Source organism: Bombus vancouverensis, chromosome 1 (genome assembly GCF_051014615.1).
Source record: "Bombus vancouverensis nearcticus chromosome 1, iyBomVanc1_principal, whole genome shotgun sequence".
NCBI classification, from domain to species: domain Eukaryota; kingdom Metazoa; phylum Arthropoda; class Insecta; order Hymenoptera; family Apidae; genus Bombus; species Bombus vancouverensis.
In genome coordinates this window covers 21223351-21242790 of record NC_134911.1, presented here as the reverse complement: position 1 = coordinate 21242790, position 19440 = coordinate 21223351, and the positions used below count along the sequence as shown (strand labels likewise).

Sequence of the window (19440 nt, the reverse complement as noted above, 5' to 3'; positions counted from 1 at the left end):
CGACCAAATATTCTCTATCTCTCAAATTATCGGCTTATATCGAGATTTTCCTTTCGTACTCCTTTTACGAGGCATTAAAAAGGCATTAAAAAGGAAGCGAAGTTAAAATATCTGATTCCCTGGGTTGGGGTTAGGTTACCTATTCTTAAATTTTTTTCTATTTTTAAGCTGAATTGGCAGTAATAATCGATAATCCTTAATAGAAAATCCTTAAAACCAGATTTGAACAATTGTATAGCGAATTACATAGAAGAATGTTTCATAGTTGTAAATTAACTCTATTCAAGCCTTTTCCCACCGACAGTCAATGGTAAAATTATTCTCCGGCAAGAAGTAAGACACCAATGTATTAATAGAAAAATATATTTACATCTGTACACCACGATAATCGCTTTCTTTAAGAAAAAAAATATACATAATACGAACATACATGTATATGATTTGTCCGTTAAAACAATTTAACGCATAGACGAATTTTTCTTGTCAGGTATGACGCCATCGGATATCGATAAATATTCCCGCATCGTGTTTCCTGTATGTTTCGTCTGTTTCAACCTGATGTACTGGATCATCTACCTGCACATCAGCGACGTCGTGGCGGACGATCTGGTGCTTCTCGAGGAGGCGAAATAAACGAAGAGAACGCGACGATCGCGCGTGTACGATGGACGAAACGTGCGGTCAAAGACAGATACGAAAGTATTGGCAACAGGGGATAAAGTCGATTCGCAGAAGGAACTACGAAATAGGTCTAAAAATATTGAAAAAAAAAATCAATGTCCCGCCAGGACTAAAAGTCCAAAGAGTGCGACGGACTAAAAATAACGTTGTGATTAGCTCGATACGAAGGGAGATAGATAAACTGTACAAGCTAGATCGGCATTGGCATCCTGGATCGACGAATAGAACTAGAAAAAGAAGAACGAAGAAGTTCGATGCGAGAACGACTAAGGAAACGTATAGAGATCGAGGTTAGCGATTGTTAATGGCTAACTTGACCGCGAACACTGTTTCGATGTGAAATGGAAAGTGTCCAGACCAAAGACGTCGACGAAGAGGTAACAAACGAGCCGGGCGCCTCTGTGCTTCGATCGAGTAAGAGATAGAGACAGCCGCTGGTCAGACCGGTCGGACGACTAAAACGCGCTGTGACTACTTCGTGACATTCCAATCGTAGCGCGCTGATCGTAAATCTCCCTGCGCCTGCGACGTGATCTTCGATTTTACGCGACCCATCGCTGACTCTCGTTCCCATGTTTAATCGCGACGACGACGCGAGCGTATATTATCCACCATACGCGAAAGATTGAAAGTGGAAAACTTGCCATCGCTGGCAGAGAACGAAAACCAAAAAAAAAAAAAAAGAAAGATGCGAACGAAATAGAAAAACGGAGAACAGTAAAGAAAACAAATTCAAAAACTAAAACTGCGAATCCACGAGCGTGCATACCTTAAACATTGCCAGTCTAGGTACCTAGGTCTTTAAAAAAGAAGAAGAGAATACCTTCGATATAAACACTTGTCAATTTAGCCACCATTATATACATACATATATACATACATATAAATAAATATATATATATATACATAGTAAAAAAAAATTAACTAAACGTAAGGGAAAACACAAAATAAAAGCCCGTCAGTTCGAGATCGACAAATCGAGACGAGGCCGATGGAAAACGAGAAATTCTAAGAACGAGTCGATCGAGAATTCAACGATCGTCGCTCGAATGGCGCTCGAGTGTACATGTGATTGAGCAGAACGACGAAGAATCGCGTGAATCTGCGTGTGCGAGACCGCGTGACTGTGTGTGTGCGCGCGCGCCACTGTCCTACGTGTACAAGTGCGTGCCTTCGTGTGTGTCTGCATGCGTGCCTATACATGTGTATATATGAACGTGCGTATGTACGTGCGTGCGTGTGTACGTGCGTGCGTGCGTGCGTGCGTGCGTGCGTGCATGCGTACATGCGTGCGTGCGTGCGTGTGTGTTACTCTACGAGCGCCAGCGCACGTGCACGAAAGAATAAAGAGTGGAGGAGAAAAGGTTTTTGTTTCGAACGAAGACAAAAAACGGTTCACTACCGGGGACTGGTGCGACTTAATCCGTTAAGTAAGTACGTTTTAAGTATCTACGTATGTAAGGAGACATACGTGTGCATGTGCCGCGTAAATGCGTTACGTACGTACGCGCATGCACATTAGGTAATTACGTGCAGACACACGTACACGACTATCCGCGCGTCGACAACACACGAGGTAACGGATCCTCGAGAAGCGTCCTCGCGATGAAATACGATCGATCCTTCGTCTGTATCGAGTCAGAAGAAAGATCGATCGCGACGAATCGCAAAGCATCCCGATGGACGCGGCCGGATCGACGAGCGGAGCGAGCAACAATTTCAACGCGAGTCGCATCATTTCGAGGTAGAGCTGTTTTCTCGAATGTCTTTTTTATTGCCACGAACGTTATGTGTGTCCGTTTCATTTTATACCACTTTTTTACCATTTATAGAACTCGTCGGACGAAGCGACTTTTATATTTCCGTCACTTCTATGATCGCGATCCTCCCTCGGAATCGTGTAACTTCCGTGGAATCGTCGCGGCGCGCAACCCTGTACGTGTTCGTGTACGTGGCTCAACGGGGAGTAACTTTTTAGCTCGTACTACTACGTAGCCGCGAAAAAAAAAACTGTTATACGTAGAGATCTACTCCCAGAACGTACGATTAGGTCGGACGTAAGAGTTATTCCAATTTTTCGCGAAATTGCAAAACACGAGGTTGGGAGAGGCCAGCCAAGGAGGAGTCCGCAAATTGAACGCGAGCCGCTCCAGGCTGCGGAGTAAGCTTTTTTCCTCCCGTCGTTTTAGCGTTGAAACGGAACACGAAAAGAAAAAGAGAAGCGCACCGCGATCAAACGAAATCAAACAGCTTTTTTCTGTTTAGTGGCACGCAGGCGTAGAGAAACGCTTTCGCGAAAACGATTTAAAATACGTCCTCGCTGAAGAATACGGTAGAGAGGACAGAAGGGAAGAGAAGCGAGAGAGCGACGCGAGAATCTCGAGGAAACAGAAAAGAGAAAAGAGTAAAAAAGATCTCCTTTGAATCGTCCTTCTTTTAATGGTTCTTCTTAGTCGCGCGTCACTCTGCAACGAGTTATTCCCAACCGTAACCGTAAACGCAACGTAAACGCTCTTGTTTCCCATTCGAAATACTTGTGACGTTCTATCGAGCAAAACGACAAACGAAATTGTAAGCGAAGAACGGTGTCGCGATGGTTCGTGCGACGCCGTGCATAAAGCACATCCGAGAAAACGAGCAGCGATCGCATTTATCCTCGCGCGTGGATTAGTTTTACCGTCGAACACATGTACACCGCGGCGCGGTCCTTCCGTGGAGAGGCCCTTGGTCTTCCCCGGTAGCTGTTCCGTCGGTACGTTTTTGCCGAGTTAATTAACGCCAATTGTATGCCGTTCTACTTCCGTCTTTTGGATACTCCATGCTGTATGCTCGCATTTTTCCATCCACCATCTCTCCTACTCACTGTGTGCGACCGCGCGCGTTCACGGACACGGACCTTACCACATCCACGAACGCCAGAGTCGCACACACGAACGAGAATCATCTTGATTCCCCAAGTGCATATACGCATACGTACGTACGTACATGTAACACACTTCTGCTTTCCTGTCTCTCCTTTTCATTTCATCCCTCGTCCCTCTTTCTCTCTGTCTCTTCTGTCTCTTCCAACGTGGTTTGCTGGCTGCAGACTGGGTCGTGGAAGCTTGCCATTCAGGATATCGACCAGCTGACACGCCCAACCCGCCCACCACCCTCTATTCTTCTCTCTCCTTCTCACTGTCCATGTCTGCCTCTCTTTCGCTCAAATTCTTTTCCTGTCTTTCGCGTCTGTCTCTCGATCTCTCCGTTTCCTTCTTTTTCCCGAGCGCTCTCCGCCGCTCTTCTCTACAATCGCCAAACAGTCCGTTTGCCAGACGCTCTTGCTCATTGTGCATTTAATAAGGAGCTTCTTGCCTTGGTACTCTGCGAGAATTCTTTATAAAAGTAGGTAATCTTGCTCGAGGATCTCCTTGGTCGCCATCCCCCTCGAATATACGGAAGAAGTGGCCGAGGGAAGTTCGTGTTTGGCCGTCCCGTTCCACCACCCTCCAAAAACCCGTGCAACTTACGAGAGAACGAATGCCCCTTGATTAACCTCGCCACCACCGTCGTTGTTATCGGCGCGTTGCATCACGCGTTTGCTTGTTATTACGTCGAATGATCGAACGATACACCGTTGAAGGGGCGACGCTCTTTCGATCTGTGTCGATCGGGCGAGAAAACGATAGTCGAAGCGGTGATACACAGCCAAAGAAGATGAAGGCAAAAGGGTCAATCGATTCTGGCAGCGAGGTGGGACGGGACGTAAATTAACATTCTTAACCCTCGTTCGTCTCTTCGTTCTGCACGTATTATGATGATAATTGTAAGTAATATCGACGATACTTCCACGTCCGCCCCAACGGAAGCATTATTACGCAATTTATATATAATTGTACATCTGTTATCTACTTGGAGTCTCTATTATAGCGAAAAAGAAAGGGAAAAGGAACTAGCGTTTTATCGTTGTGATATATTCTACAGTGTCTATATGCATTTATTCATACGTATATCACGTATGCATTCATGCATACCCACGTGTTTGTACGTATGTACGTTATATACGTGTGCCTATTGTTTACGTTGAATCTATGAAGCCGTGTGTGCGCGTGTACACGAGGAACTGGCACGTCCACGAAGGTGACGAGGGTAAGGAGCTCTTCCGTAGCGAGCGAACTGTAATAGGTAGTTAGGCTAAGCTACAAGCGAATTATACCGATAGAACGAAGGAAAAGACCATTCTCGATGAATCGTTTCGTTTTTCTCATCTTTTTCTCCATTTTATTTCTGCCGCCATGAACTACAAATTAGATAATAATCCAAGTGCACGAACAGAACACCGAGGAAACGAAACTGTAATGATACAGAAAAGTCGGTAGACCGATTCGGTGAATCACGGACAGATCGCAATCGTGTACACTCGAACATTTCCTGTCCATTTCTGCGCGAAATGATTACGTGTGCGTGTATATATATATATACATATATATATATATATACATATATATATATATATATATAAGCTTATTCGATACGTTTCGGCGGAAAGTAAACGCGCGCGAAGGCGGAAACGCAATAGATACGTTCCAAGCGGAAAAAGATAGAGAAATCTCATATAGGATGTAACTCATACCTCGTACGTATATATTCACACACCTAGACACACGCACACACATCTACGTACACAAACATATATAAATATATATATAATCTATATTTTCGAAAGTTCATTCGAGGAATGTTTCTCTCACCGTTTAGATCTCGAGCACCCTCGAAACACCAGGTTACGTCGAAAACACGATTGGATAACGATTGGCAAGCGAACAAACGTCGATTCGCGACAAAGTGTCGAAACGATAACGCTTGGAACTTTCTTAACGTTTCTCTTCCCCGACGACGCCACGCGTGATAAAACAGAGAAAAACAGTTGAAAAAAGGAGAAAGAAATTCTTAATCCGCGATATAACGTCATTACGAACAAGCTGACGCACGTGTTAAAACGTGCCTTGAAAATCGCGCGCCAGTTCCTCCGAACCGACCACGGTCAATTATTATTATTGCTATGATTATTATTATTACTATTATTATTATTATTATTATTATTATTATTATTATTATTATTGTTATTATTATTATTATTATTATTATTGATACTATTATACTAATATATATATATTATATACATAAACGTTTTAAGGATGAAAAATAAGAAATTTACGACGATCTCTGTCCTCTGGCAGGATAAAAGACAAAAGAACAAAAAAAAAAATGAAGAAAAGAAAATGAATAAGAGAAAAGGTGAAGACTCGCGTTACCGACGGTCACCTACGTATATATATAGATATAAATATTACCACGTAATTATATTGCCGAAATGAAACGATATCGTTTAATTACCGGTGAGCAGCATCGACGCGCGCGCAGGCATCTCGGCATTTAAACGAGACGAAACAAATGAAAAAGAAAGGATGAAACCAAAACGTTAAAAAAAAAAAAAGAGAAAAATAATGAAAATAGGGAGAAAGAGAAGAAACCTATTAATACTATACAAATCGATCATCTTGTAAATACGAGTTTTATACAGAGCGATTGTATTCGTTAAAGAAAAAAAAACAAAGAGTACCTACTGCGGAATAATATATACATATTATATATATATACATATATATATACATATTATATATATATAAATATATATACGCAAATGTAGTGCACACGAGAATGTGACTGTTCGCACATATTTAGGTAAATCACTTTTAAAGTATAGGGAGAAAAAAAAAAGCAGAAGAAGTAGACTGGAGGCACGTCGGGGGACCGAAGTGAGTACGTACATTCGTTCGTTCGTTCGGTAGTGAGTGATTAACTGGAAAAAATGTTGTTAAATTAGTGTGAGAGGAAGGAAGACAAAGAGAAAGAGAGAGAGAAAGAGAGAGAGAGAGAGAGAGTATTTAAGTATTTCAAATAAAAAAAGAAAAAAGAAAACGTAGCGAATGATTGATACGCGGCGAGCGAGAGTATTTTCCAAAATCGACGAATCGATCGAGAATCGTGCACCAAACAACGTAGACGACCGTACGACCACGATGTTCGAATTAGTTTACGATTTTCGCGATTTTTCACGTCTACCCCAGAGAAATTCGTTGAGATATCGAACGAACGTGCAGGATCGAAACGATTCTACCGCTAACGATTCCAAAATAGAACCAAATCAATTACTCGATTTTCTACGATCGTTCGAGCATCCTTGAGCTCTATCACGAAGTTCGGGAAACGCATAATTGCTCAAAACGAAACTCCTCGATCGGCGTACGCTTCGGTGTGCAGAGATTTTCTTTTTGAATCAACGTTGTTTATTCGCGTGTAACGGCAGAACGCAAAGAATCTCGCTCTTCATCTTGTTTCTCATTGTTCGAGGATACTCTACGGAATATGCACACAGAAAGAAGAAAATGTTCCTATCGAGAGCGTAAAGTATTTTCTACGATAGATCGACCAAGTGGAACGAAGGTTTTTTTCGTCGGCACGATTCGATATCGTGGTCGATGGTCGTCCTCGTCGATGCACCGATATCGTAAATGAAGAAGAAATCAAGCCACGGGCGTGCACACGACAAGACCATGTGAGTTCAAATCGCATTGTAACGAAAACTGCCAACTTCATATTGCAATATACGTTTTAGTCAATCGTGGCGATGAATGGGGGGGAAAATAAAAATAATAAACCAGTCGACGAAACAAAGGAATTAGAGAAAAACAAGCACTAAGCGACTAAGGAATTGGAAAATCTGTCTGAACGGGTGTTAAACTCCTCGAGACCTATTTTCGGTTCGACGATCGATCGATAGCAGGAGAATACTCGGAGCAACGTTTCTCCCGTTGTATTTTCGTTGCACCCAGTTCGATTTCACGACGAACGATCCGCGGTTCGTTGCACCGCCGCTTTGCTGTTCGCGTCGACGCACGGGACGAAACGCGCGCAAGCTCAACGATCTCGCGAAACACGACGAACATTTCGATCAACTCGAATATAGCGATGTATCTTCGAACGGATAAACCGTGTTCAACGTGTTTTGTAACCTGTATCCGTTCCCTTAGGTTTCGTAGCCGAACAAAAGAACAAAACAATTTGTATCATCCTGCTCAAAATAAAATTAACACCGCCGGGTTACGAATATATACGATTGGGCGTGTCTGACTACACGTACAAACATACGAATTGATTTGGCAGCCAACCTTTTTGATTTAGGAAAATTACAAAGTAGAGAAAAAGAAAGAAAGTGACGGAGAAGAATTGAATCGAAAGAGATACATACGTTCGGAGTAACTCGTTGCTCAAATCTCGGTTTTTAAGCGAAACACCGATGTTAATGTGAACATTTCGTTTTAACGTTGCTCGTAGTATATTAAAACAGATGGAAAAAAAAAAGAAAAATAAAATAACAAACATGTGAACTTTGATCGATGGATATTAATAAGATGGTTTACGTTGGACTCGAACAACTATCGAATATTTATAATTTAATTTAGCCTCCCGTTGCTTTCATACCATGCTGTGTGTGTTTATTAGCGAACGAGATTCTTGAGACTTTCATGACCTCGCTTTTTTGCAGTTTATATCGTTCGAGGTTCCAGCGGGTGTAAATCATTTTTACGATCTTAATGGATCTGCTTTAACGCCGTCGCGAGTACGACCGAGTTTATTCTCCAGGACAGCTTGCATTCTTTAAGCAAATTAACTTTTTATGATCCAGCGTCACGTATGGCGTGACGGTCGAACCATACGTCGAGTCGATAAACGTTTTTCAAACGAAAAATTGCTGATCTATTGATTAAATAATAAAACGAAAGGTCCAGCCAGTTTGATACACTTAACATGGTATACTATATTTTTCATTGAGAAAAATATAAATGGAAAAGTCGAGGATGATATTGAGAAAGTTGTATATACAATGGATTCCAGTATTTCGGTACAAGTTGCACGAAACACCAACGAAACTTCTCGCACTATTTTCCAAGAGGAAACGATTCACACTTTGAAACCTCGAACAATATTAGCAGGCGTCGGGCGTAAATATACGCGAGCGTATTCGGCGAGAACGGTGTATTTCTGTTCTCGGGTTTGATCAACGAGAAAGCATGTCCCGCTTCGTATTACGCAAGTTTGCAATTTCGTTCGCGTAGCTGCCAGAATCTTCCGAGATTTGGCACGTTTCTACGTTCGTAAACCGCTTGAAAACTTCGAAACCCCTTCGAATCGGAGCTCTCCAACCCGCGTTACATACAGCGAAGAAAAATAAACGAGTTGTTCCAAGAGTATACCAAACCGGAGCCGTGCGGAACGTCTTCGATCGGATGGCGAACGACCGCGAATGTAAAAGATGCGGAATTCAACGGCCGAAGATCGGATACAGTGATCGTGCTCATGGACGACCGAAGGAAGAAGAACGAAAGTACGACGAGGTATCGCGCGACGGACTGTCTTGACGAGAGTATCAAATTCTAAAATGTATTTAATAACACACACTAATTGCATTATGTTGTAGAAACGTATTCTACGGTCGTTAACGATAAGAAGAACAATGTAGATACACGCAGTCAACACATTCACATATACATGTACGTACACGATATATAAGCAAAAACGAACACATACACACATAAAGAATAATACTTATATACATGCATACACGCAGTACATAACACGATACAATATACACGTACACACGAAGCATACCCCGTAGGTTGGGTGATTACCATCTCGATGCGATTATACATATATATAATTAATTATAAATATATATATAAATATAAATATATACATATACCAGCACTTGGTAGATATAGGTACACCCATACGTTTACCTATACTACCTTAAGAAAGAAAATTAAATAAAATTAAACAAAAGGAAAACACATCTACGTGGCTGTAACGCGCTGATTCTACGAAAAAAATAAAGAGAGAGAGAGAGAGAGAGCGCGACGAGAGACGAAAAGAGAAGAATCGGCTAGGGAAAGAGAGGAGAGAGAAGAAAAAGGACGCGCGAGAATGGACAGTGTTGCATTTTGCACGACAGGGGCGTATATAGCAGTGCGAACATACATACATACATAACACACAATAGCGTAGACTTAATAGAATCCGTGAGAGTGTGGCTGATTTAATCGGGAGAGCGTGATTCGTCCGTGAAAGAATGTCCGCGTGTACACTATTGCATACGTGGTACGTGCGTGAGTATCTCCGTGGTCTGTATTTTATTGCGGAAGTTCCTGTTCCTCGAGAATTAACGAGAAGACATTTAGACGAAGACGATGATAACGACGATGCAAGTAGTCGAGAGCGGATGACAAAGTCGAGCCGTGAGAGTCACCGAGTTTTTGTAGATCCTTAAAGAACAAAAAAAAAAAAAAATAAGAAAAAAATATACCGATTGCGCGGGTGCCTCGATATCTGCCCGATTGTTCGATCTTTTTCCTGCGTTTCGTTCGAGAAGAGTCGAGAATCTCGTTTTGCAACCACGACCACGAAAAACATTTTTGTCCGCATGAGAAACGAAATAGAATCGATTGGCGAATGTGATATACCTATATTTCCTTTTCAGATTAGAGAAACGACGAGAAACGATATAGAGAATATAAAAAAAAAAAAAAAAAAGAAAGAACGGGCAGATTACGGTACGCCCTTGATATATGATTAGCCGTGCGCCATTAAAGAAATCGTTTTTTGTAATATCCGAATAAAATGCATGGTCGACGACAACGTATATAAATATCAGCTCAATTACCATGATCGTCCCACAGAAAGGCGACTGTCCGCTGAAGAATAACCAATCCCACCCTGTCAACGAATGGCTATTGGAGAACGCGCGTGCATAGACAAAAATTTATCCTCGTAATCACGACTATATAGATTACGCGGTACGAACGAAAATTCTATCGACGTGAAGGCAAATTCTAGGCTATCTTTAACGCTCACCGAATGCCAAATAGAAAATTGTTCGTTATACGAGAGAAACGAGAGCGATTTATATAACCTACCAAAAGACCAAAGAATACACGAAAGGCGAAACTCAACGAAAGCAACGTTCAGTCTTTGATACTTTCCAAACCTAACATCTTTTCGTTACTCGCCTTCCACTATTGCTCTTCTTCTATTTTTGTTTCTTGTTTTTAACGCTATTCTGGTAATATTACGCTTGATCGTCTTTGTTGCGCAACAACATGAGCAAGCGCTAAACCGCGCCCGTCGTGTTACGCGAATCGTGTAAATCGAATTACAATGTCTCTCGAACCATCTCACTCGCGATATTTTCAACGAGCATCTTGACAACTGGAACAACCGAAGCTTTCTCTAGCTTTCTTTGTAACAGGCCAATACCTCGAAACCTATTCCCTCTCCCATTTATTTAGCAATGTCTATCAATTACGAATAAAATTTTATTTGGTTTTCAATATAAATTACCGAGAGACGATATTCAATGGAAAGATAGCCAATCTTCGTTCCATCGTTTTGCAAGAATTCAAGACGCTCTTCTTGCAAAACAGCTTACATTCGTAGTCGAATGAATTTTTGACTGGTAGAATTGAAACGATCCACTATTACGTCATAACAATGGTATACCGACACCTTGGGTAATGCAATGAAATTGCGAAAAATTCAAAGTCAATAATCTAAAGGAGGATAATTATCCGTAGAAATTTCCTGAGTTTCTATCTTTTGTATCGGATACAAAAATAAAAATGTTAAATATAAGATAAGATATAGATGGAATGAAATTTATAGTACGACGTTTGACCACTTTTCCGAGCCTCTCTCCACTTGCGACGTTAAAGGGCTACAAATTTAAATAAATAAATTTTTACTCCGATATGTCGTGAACTGTAACGTCCTACAAACTGAAATTATCAGTTATTGGAAATATCGATTTTGTTCGATAAATATCAAATTAAAGTTATTTTTCAATTAAATAGCGGATATTTCATTCTGCCAGTGGAAGATTAATTTCCGTTCGCAGCGTTTCGTCGTACACCGTGCTTCACCTTCGTCCACTGCAGCAATATTTTCGCGTTCTCATCGATAGCTACGCGTTTCTTCTCATCATTCGTAGTTCACGATCGTGAAACTGACATCCAACGAGCGCGATTCGAGGCGAAACGATTACATTGTAAATAAATCAGATGATATTAAAAAACTCAAAGAGAGAGGGGAAAAAGAGAAAGGGAGAGAGAGAGAGAGAGAGAGAGAGAGGAAAGAGTGAGAGAGATTCATAAATGAGAGAATACGAATGTGAGAGAAAATGTGAGGGAGAAAATGCAGATGCGATAGGGGAAAAAGAGAGAATGTACATATATGAGCGTGTGTATTAATAAGTTATAATACGCAATCGCGTATTAAATGCGTTAGAATCGGAGAATCGCTCGTGCTAACTGCCGAGAAAAGGACATATTAGGGGACGTAAGCGTGCCCTCGCGTTCGTGTGTCGTTTAACTAAAAAAAGGATTTAAGAAATATATTATATATATATAGGAAAGATAGAAAAAAATGAGATGGTCAAAAGAAAAGATAAAAAAGGAGTAAATAAAACAGAGGCTCTCCTAGTTACTTGCTCATTGAAATAATATTCTAAATAACGTTCGTAACGGAACAAAAGTCTAGATATGCATCAGTATAATGAAAAATAATTTTACGTACGTATAAGTAAGATTCACGCGCGCGCGGCTGCAGTCATGCGCGCGCATACACGCGCCATTTCTTTACTTTTCAAACTATGGGTCTTTCGAACCCAATCTTACCAGTGATCCATATCGATCTCGAAACTTCGCGACTTGTTCCGTGAAATCCGTAGAATATATCGAAAGGTTGTAATATTTTAACGATATTTTCGAGTAATAGCTACTGTTACAAAGGAAAACGAAAAGAGAGATACGATCCTTCCCTCCCTTTATTAATATTTATAAGTTCATGCTTCCTAGCGAAAGAATATTGATATAGTAACGGTGGAACTTCGACTTAATCGAGTAGTAGAAATTGTTAAAAGATTATAAATATCGAAAGTAGACCGTAGAATCACTTTGCAACATTGGTGCTTTTTATATATATATATATAAAATATATAAAAAATATATATATAAAAAATATATATATATATAACGAAAAGAAATAAAACGTTTCTAGATTCCGCACTGAAACATAACCCATACTATTTCCAACGATTAAGCACGGTATACATTTTTTATTCAGTGTAGTAAGTACTCGATAAATCAGAAGGATTTAATTGAGGACTGTATTTATGACGCAATTAATTTCATGAAATTGCATAATTGTTTGTAAATCCACTACAGATGAAAAAATAGTTTTCATTTTAAAAATATACAGAAAATTATTCATAGAAAGTTTTTAATTGCGTTTGTATAAATATAGGGGAATATCGGGAAAAAGTGTGGTGTCGTGCGCGTGCCTGTTCGCCGCTGTGCGTTCACGAAGGATCACGATTTCTATATATTCAGATCGATCGCTGTAAGCCGTACAATTTACAGTGAACATGTACGGCCTGTGAACAATTACAAGCTTGTAACGAAAAAAGAAACAAACAAAAAAATATATACCAACAGAAAAAGAAAAGAGACGCACTCGAAATCACTTGGAGCATAACCATCTTTAAATGACGGCGAACATAACATACATTGTTACGTAAACGAGTATAACGGAAGAAAAAAAATCGTATCGTTGCATGACCGATATACCTAAATGAAACTATTACTACGTGATACGACGTTATTATGTAAAAGTTTTTATTGCGTGAGTAAAATTATGTTATGGATGAAAATGTGTACCTTGTAAATAATAAATCTCGTCCTCTTCTTCGTGCATCGAACACACTACCGACCAAACAATGTCCTTTCACGCACGTTTCGATCAGAATTCGACAATGATCGCCTTTCTTACATCCTCAACGATCACTCGCAATATCTATAAGAAAACTCTTAACTATCAATTCTATTCGCTCGCTGATCGGTTAGAGCACATCTTTGTGTAAAAGAACTTAATTATTTAAGGAAAAAGATAGAAAAATTAAACGCATGATTTGAACGCGTTATACGTCATTTGCAACTGACATCGTAAAGCTTATCCTTCGTAGTCACGTGATCGTAAAATCTTGTACCTAACGAAGGTATCTACGTTACATAGGAAATAAGTATTTATTCCTACCGATAGATGGCAAACTGATTTGAGGCCGATAAAATCGTCACATCGGAAACGCCTGTTATTAAAATTTGATTTCATTTTCTTTCGTCAATAAAGCATATTTTATCTCTAAATACATATGTTTTTTATTTATTGAACTTCTTTCCAAGAATTTCAAATAGATAAACATTTTTAATGCTTTAGATTTTTCTAGAAGCTGTGTCCCTCCTAATCAATACTTCCGCAAACTATATTTTAGGAATATGTAAATGCTATCACATAAAATTAAATTGTTAAATTGAATAAATGTTGTACGTAAAGTATGTATATATAAGTCTTTGTAACATAAAGATGGTACACAAACTACAGAAATATACATATATATTCATATTTAATACATATGTATGCTATACACCTACACATCTTGAACAAACTGGAACTCGAATCGAATGTGAATTTCAAATCGATTGTTTGAAGAATGTTTAAGTAACCATTCTGTTAATGCGTGTCTTACAGCATTGAAACTACGTGAATACTGTTTTAAGATCGAAAATAAGGAGTTAAAGCTTACCTTTAGTAAGCTAAACCTAACCTTTTTCAACTTTTTCTGCAACATTCTCTAAACAAAAGTACGTGAACTGCAGTTATGTTAACTTTTTCACCTACATAATCGTTTACTATCATCTTACAGATGAAAGACACAGATACTACAGCCTCGCTTTTGTTCATTTTATGTTGCTTTCATAAAATAAAATTAAGGTTAAGGACATTCATTTGAACGTTCTTGTACTTTGTATTCATTATCTCGACACATATACAATTTTATTATTTATATGGTGTCGACAATGGAAATATAATATTCAGGACACTAAGGTATACGTTACGTTGCTGCGGTTTAGTATTTTTCGCTCTATTGTCATTTCTAGTAAAATCTAATAAAAATTTTCTAGTATTCGTACTATGTTTACCTTTCATTGTAATATGATATTTTCCTTGATCTACGGAATATTTTAAACATGAGACTTTACTAATCGCACAGAATAAGTTCTATTATAATTGTCTTTACAAAACTAGTGCAAGAATAAAAGCGAGATACATTGTTGTCACGCGAATACCGTTTCTGATACGGTTCTGCGAACAGAAATCATTGATCGTGCTGTGCCTAACAACCTTATGTTCACCTTCTTAACTTATAAAAACAGACCATTGTTTCAACAAGATATATCGTAATACTCTACTTAGGATAATAAAAATATTCATTTATGTTCGCTTTAAAGCATATAATAAAATCATTCACTTTGTCTTCGAATAAAATTATTGATAAATAATTTCAGACATTCTAGAATAATTTGTTTATAATATATTGCAATATTTTGAAAACAACAATAATTAGCAGTTTAAGGGAAAGAAATATCAACTAATTAATAACTAACTAACAATTGTGCCAAAACAATAACAAAATAAGACAAAACTCCAATTCATATTAAAAGTTTGGACGAACCTTGAGTATGTAAAATGACCAGACTTTTATAAAAATAATATTGTATATACAATACAAAATGGTAAAGAAACCACACAACACAGTTATGTAAAATAATTACTATGATTGCAGTATTGAATATCAGTGTCGTAATTTTAGCTTTTTATGATAATTGTTAAGACTATTTTTGCACGAGATAAATATCTATGTGTTTCAACGAGTACTTTATGAAAAATACAATTCAGAGTTTAAAAAAAAAATGATATCAGACATAATAAAAAAATATCATAAACATGAAAAAATGTTACGTACACAACATCAAGCAGCGTTATACTCGTGTTTAATGTATATATGTATACAGGCGTTATTGTGCAAAATTTTGATATTTGTCGCATGAGCCTCCCTCAATTTCCAGCACCGAGGTATCGCGATGTTTCTAGACATGTGTATCCATGTCGTCATTTCCACTACTACGTAACTGCGTTCAAAAGGGATTACTCTTGTTATAATCTTCACCAGAACCATTCTTAATATTATATGCTAAATACATTTAAAATTAATATTATGGATTTTAAAATCGTTTCCTCAAAAATATTCTGCGAAAAATTGTCTGTAAATATTGATTATAACAGCTTACATGATAGAATGTTCTAGAAAACGGGCGAGCTTCCGGCAGGTGCCTTCTAGAATTTTCAAAGCTCGATAAAAGCGGCCGCTGCGCGCTAGTATTGAATACTCTGAAAAGTGACGGCGTGCGTAGCGGATCTCCGAGAGTGATATAAAGCGATATTTCCTTTGCGATTATATTCGTACGATATAATCACAACGTTAGTGTGAAACAAGTTATTCCTGATTAATTTCTGTGTGTCGATATTTGATTATACGTAACCAAATACAGTGAGAAAAGATGCCAGAAGACGTTACCATGGTCGGTGCCGGCGAGGTTGAAACCTTCGCCTTTCAGGCTGAAATTGCACAATTGATGAGCTTGATTATTAACACCTTCTACTCAAACAAAGAAATTTTCATTCGAGAATTGATTTCGAACGCATCTGATGTGAGTAAAATTTATTTTAATATCGTATTACATCACTGAAGTTCTTCGCGTTAAATAACTAGAATCCTTTGGATTAAATAATTTTAACCAAATTTTAGAGTTTAAAATGTTAAAATTACAAATTTTATATCGTTTTGTAAAAATTTCTAAGTAATTTTTTATTTTTTCTATGCAGGCGTTGGACAAAATCCGTTATGAATCTCTCACAGATCCATCCAAATTGGACACATGCAAAGAGCTATTTATCAAAATCGTTCCCAATAAAAATGAACGTACCTTGACTATCCTTGATTCGTAAGTATTAGTTTTCATCGTATAAATTTTTTTCACATATTGAAATTTGAATTCATTTCACTTATTCTATCAATCATGTATTTTCTTAATTTATTAAAAAGATATAAATTATTTTAACTACTTGATGTAAAATCAGTACAAAAGATATAAACCTGCATAAATCTAATTTATGTTAAAAACAGAAAATGAATAAAGACATTTTCTTTCTTACAGTGGTATTGGTATGACTAAAGCTGATTTAGTCAACAACTTGGGTACCATTGCTAGGTCTGGTACAAAGGCATTTATGGAAGCTCTTCAAGCTGGTGCAGATATTTCTATGATTGGTCAGTTTGGTGTGGGTTTCTACTCTGCTTACCTTGTAGCGGATAAAGTTATTGTCATCTCAAAACATAATGATGATGAACAATATGTTTGGGAGTCTTCCGCGGGTGGTTCCTTCACAGTCCGCCCTGACAGTGGAGAGCCAATTGGAAGAGGTACCAAAATTATCTTGCACATCAAAGAAGATCAAACTGAATACTTGGAGGAATCCAAAATCAAAGAAATTGTTAAGAAACATTCTCAATTTATTGGCTACCCGATTAAACTTGTTGTTGAGAAAGAAAGAGACAAAGAACTAAGCGAAGATGAAGAAGAAGAGGAAGAAGAGAAGAAAGAAGGAGAAGCTGAAGATACCAGCAAGCCTAAAATTGAAGAAGTTGGAGAAGATGAAGATGAGGATAAACCTAAAGATGAGAAGAAGAAGAAAAAGAAGACCATTAAGGAGAAGTACACCGAAGATGAGGAACTGAACAAGACAAAACCAATCTGGACAAGAAACCCAGATGACATCTCACAAGAAGAGTACGGCGAATTTTATAAAAGTTTAACCAATGATTGGGAAGATCATTTGGCTGTCAAACACTTCTCGGTAGAAGGTCAATTGGAATTCCGGGCGTTGCTCTTCATTCCACGACGTGCACCGTTTGACCTTTTCGAAAATAAGAAGAGAAAGAATAACATCAAATTGTATGTACGTAGAGTTTTTATTATGGACAACTGCGAAGACCTTATCCCAGAATACCTTAACTTCATCAAAGGTGTTGTGGACAGTGAAGATCTTCCATTGAATATTTCCCGTGAGATGTTACAACAAAACAAAATCCTCAAAGTCATCAGGAAGAATCTTGTCAAAAAATGTCTAGAACTTTTCGAAGAATTGTCTGAAGATAAGGAGAGCTACAAAAAATGCTATGAACAATTTAGTAAGAATATAAAATTAGGTATCCACGAAGATAGTCAGAATAGGAAGAAACTCTCAGAATTGCTTAGATATCACACATCTGCATCTGGAGATGAAATGTGCTCGTTGAAGGACTATGTTGGAAGAATGAAGGAAAATCAGAAACACATCTATTATATCACTGGTGAAAGCAGGGAGCAAGTAGCCAATAGTTCGTTTGTAGAAAGAGTTAAGAAGCGTGGTTTTGAAGTAGTGTACATGACAGAACCCATTGATGAATATGTTGTCCAACAACTGAAAGAGTTTGATGGCAAACAATTGGTATCTGTAACGAAAGAAGGCTTGGAACTTCCAGAGGATGAGGAAGAGAAGAAGAAGCGCGAAGAAGACAAAGCTAAATTCGAGAATCTCTGCAAAGTTATGAAAGACATCTTAGACAAGAAAGTAGAAAAAGTTGTAGTATCCAACAGGTTAGTCGATTCTCCATGCTGTATCGTTACGTCACAGTATGGATGGACTGCCAATATGGAAAGAATTATGAAAGCTCAAGCCCTCCGAGATGCATCCACTATGGGATATATGGCTGCCAAGAAGCATTTAGAAATCAATCCAGATCATCCAATCATGGAAAATTTGAGGCAAAAGGCTGAGGCAGACAAGCATGACAAATCTGTAAAAGATTTGGTCATGCTTCTGTTCGAGACAGCACTTCTCTCTTCCGGTTTTGCTCTCGAAGACCCGCAAGTACATGCATCCAGAATATACAGGATGATCAAACTTGGTCTTGGTTTTGATGATGATGATACACCAAACGTAGAGGATGAGAAGATGGACACAGAAGTTCCTCCATTGGAAGATGACACAGAAGAAGCATCTAGAATGGAAGAAGTAGATTAAGACTTTTACTGTTTAAAATTACTTAACTAAATCCAAAGACTTCTAGGATGTAGAAAGACTGTTACAAATTAATTTTACTTAAGTGTTGAAACTTTTTTTTTGTCTTTCTATATGTAACAGAATGAAGTGTCATGCCTAATTAAGTATCGCATAGTGCTAATTAATATCTCTATTTATTTGGGAAATATGGCAAAGTAGATGTTCCCTGCATTCCGCTAATAGCGCTCTTCAAATCAAGCCTGGCACTTGATTCTGTCCTCAAATTCTTTTTTATGATGTCATTTTCATGCGTCAGCATTATCATTTTATTTTTTTTGCACTGTACATCATTACGATTTCATTTCGCACTTTCATCATTCCATATTGAAATCGTCATGTAGTCTGATAAAAGATTAAAACCGTTATAAACAATTTTGTGTGTAATAAAACAACCTTACACATTAAAGTAACCAGTGTATTTTCTAAATTCCCATAATTTTATTTTAATTAAAAAATTTTGAGCACAAATTGCAAAATTCCTCAACTTTAAATAAATGGTTATATATATTTATTAAATTCCTGTACTTCTTAATAGAAATCAACTTTTAATGTACCAGTAAAATTGAGAATAATGCGATGAAAATCTTTTTTCGTGTTAACATTTAT

At 38.1% G+C, this 19440-nt stretch overlaps 2 protein-coding genes and 1 long non-coding RNA gene across 16 annotated transcripts in view; 2 read left to right on the top strand and 1 right to left on the bottom strand.

The window, feature by feature from the left end:
- Positions 1-13531, top strand: part of Rdl (Resistant to dieldrin) — a 97488-nt gene extending 83957 nt beyond the window's left edge. For all 14 annotated transcript variants that reach the window (XM_033337920.2, XM_033337913.2, XM_033337918.2 and 11 more), the window contains one exon: positions 488-13531. In XM_033337920.2, the coding sequence (XP_033193811.1) occupies positions 488-633 (146 nt within the window). In that variant the 3' untranslated portion in view covers positions 634-13531. The remainder of the gene's footprint in view (positions 1-487) is intronic.
- Positions 1-13606, bottom strand: part of LOC117158722 (uncharacterized) — a 167055-nt gene extending 153449 nt beyond the window's left edge. Inside the window, exon 1 of the long non-coding RNA XR_004464456.2 lies at positions 13491-13606. This is a non-coding gene — a long non-coding RNA (uncharacterized LOC117158722). The remainder of the gene's footprint in view (positions 1-13490) is intronic.
- Positions 13607-16038: 2432 nt separating this feature from the next.
- On the top strand, positions 16039-19240 carry Hsp90 (heat shock protein 90). Its single transcript, XM_033337898.2, has 3 exons — positions 16039-16379; positions 16555-16673; positions 16887-19240. Exons 1-3 carry the CDS (start codon positions 16230-16232, stop codon positions 18793-18795), a joined length of 2178 nt encoding a protein of 725 aa, XP_033193789.1. The 5' UTR covers positions 16039-16229; the 3' UTR covers positions 18796-19240.
- The last annotated feature ends 200 nt before the right edge of the window (positions 19241-19440 follow it).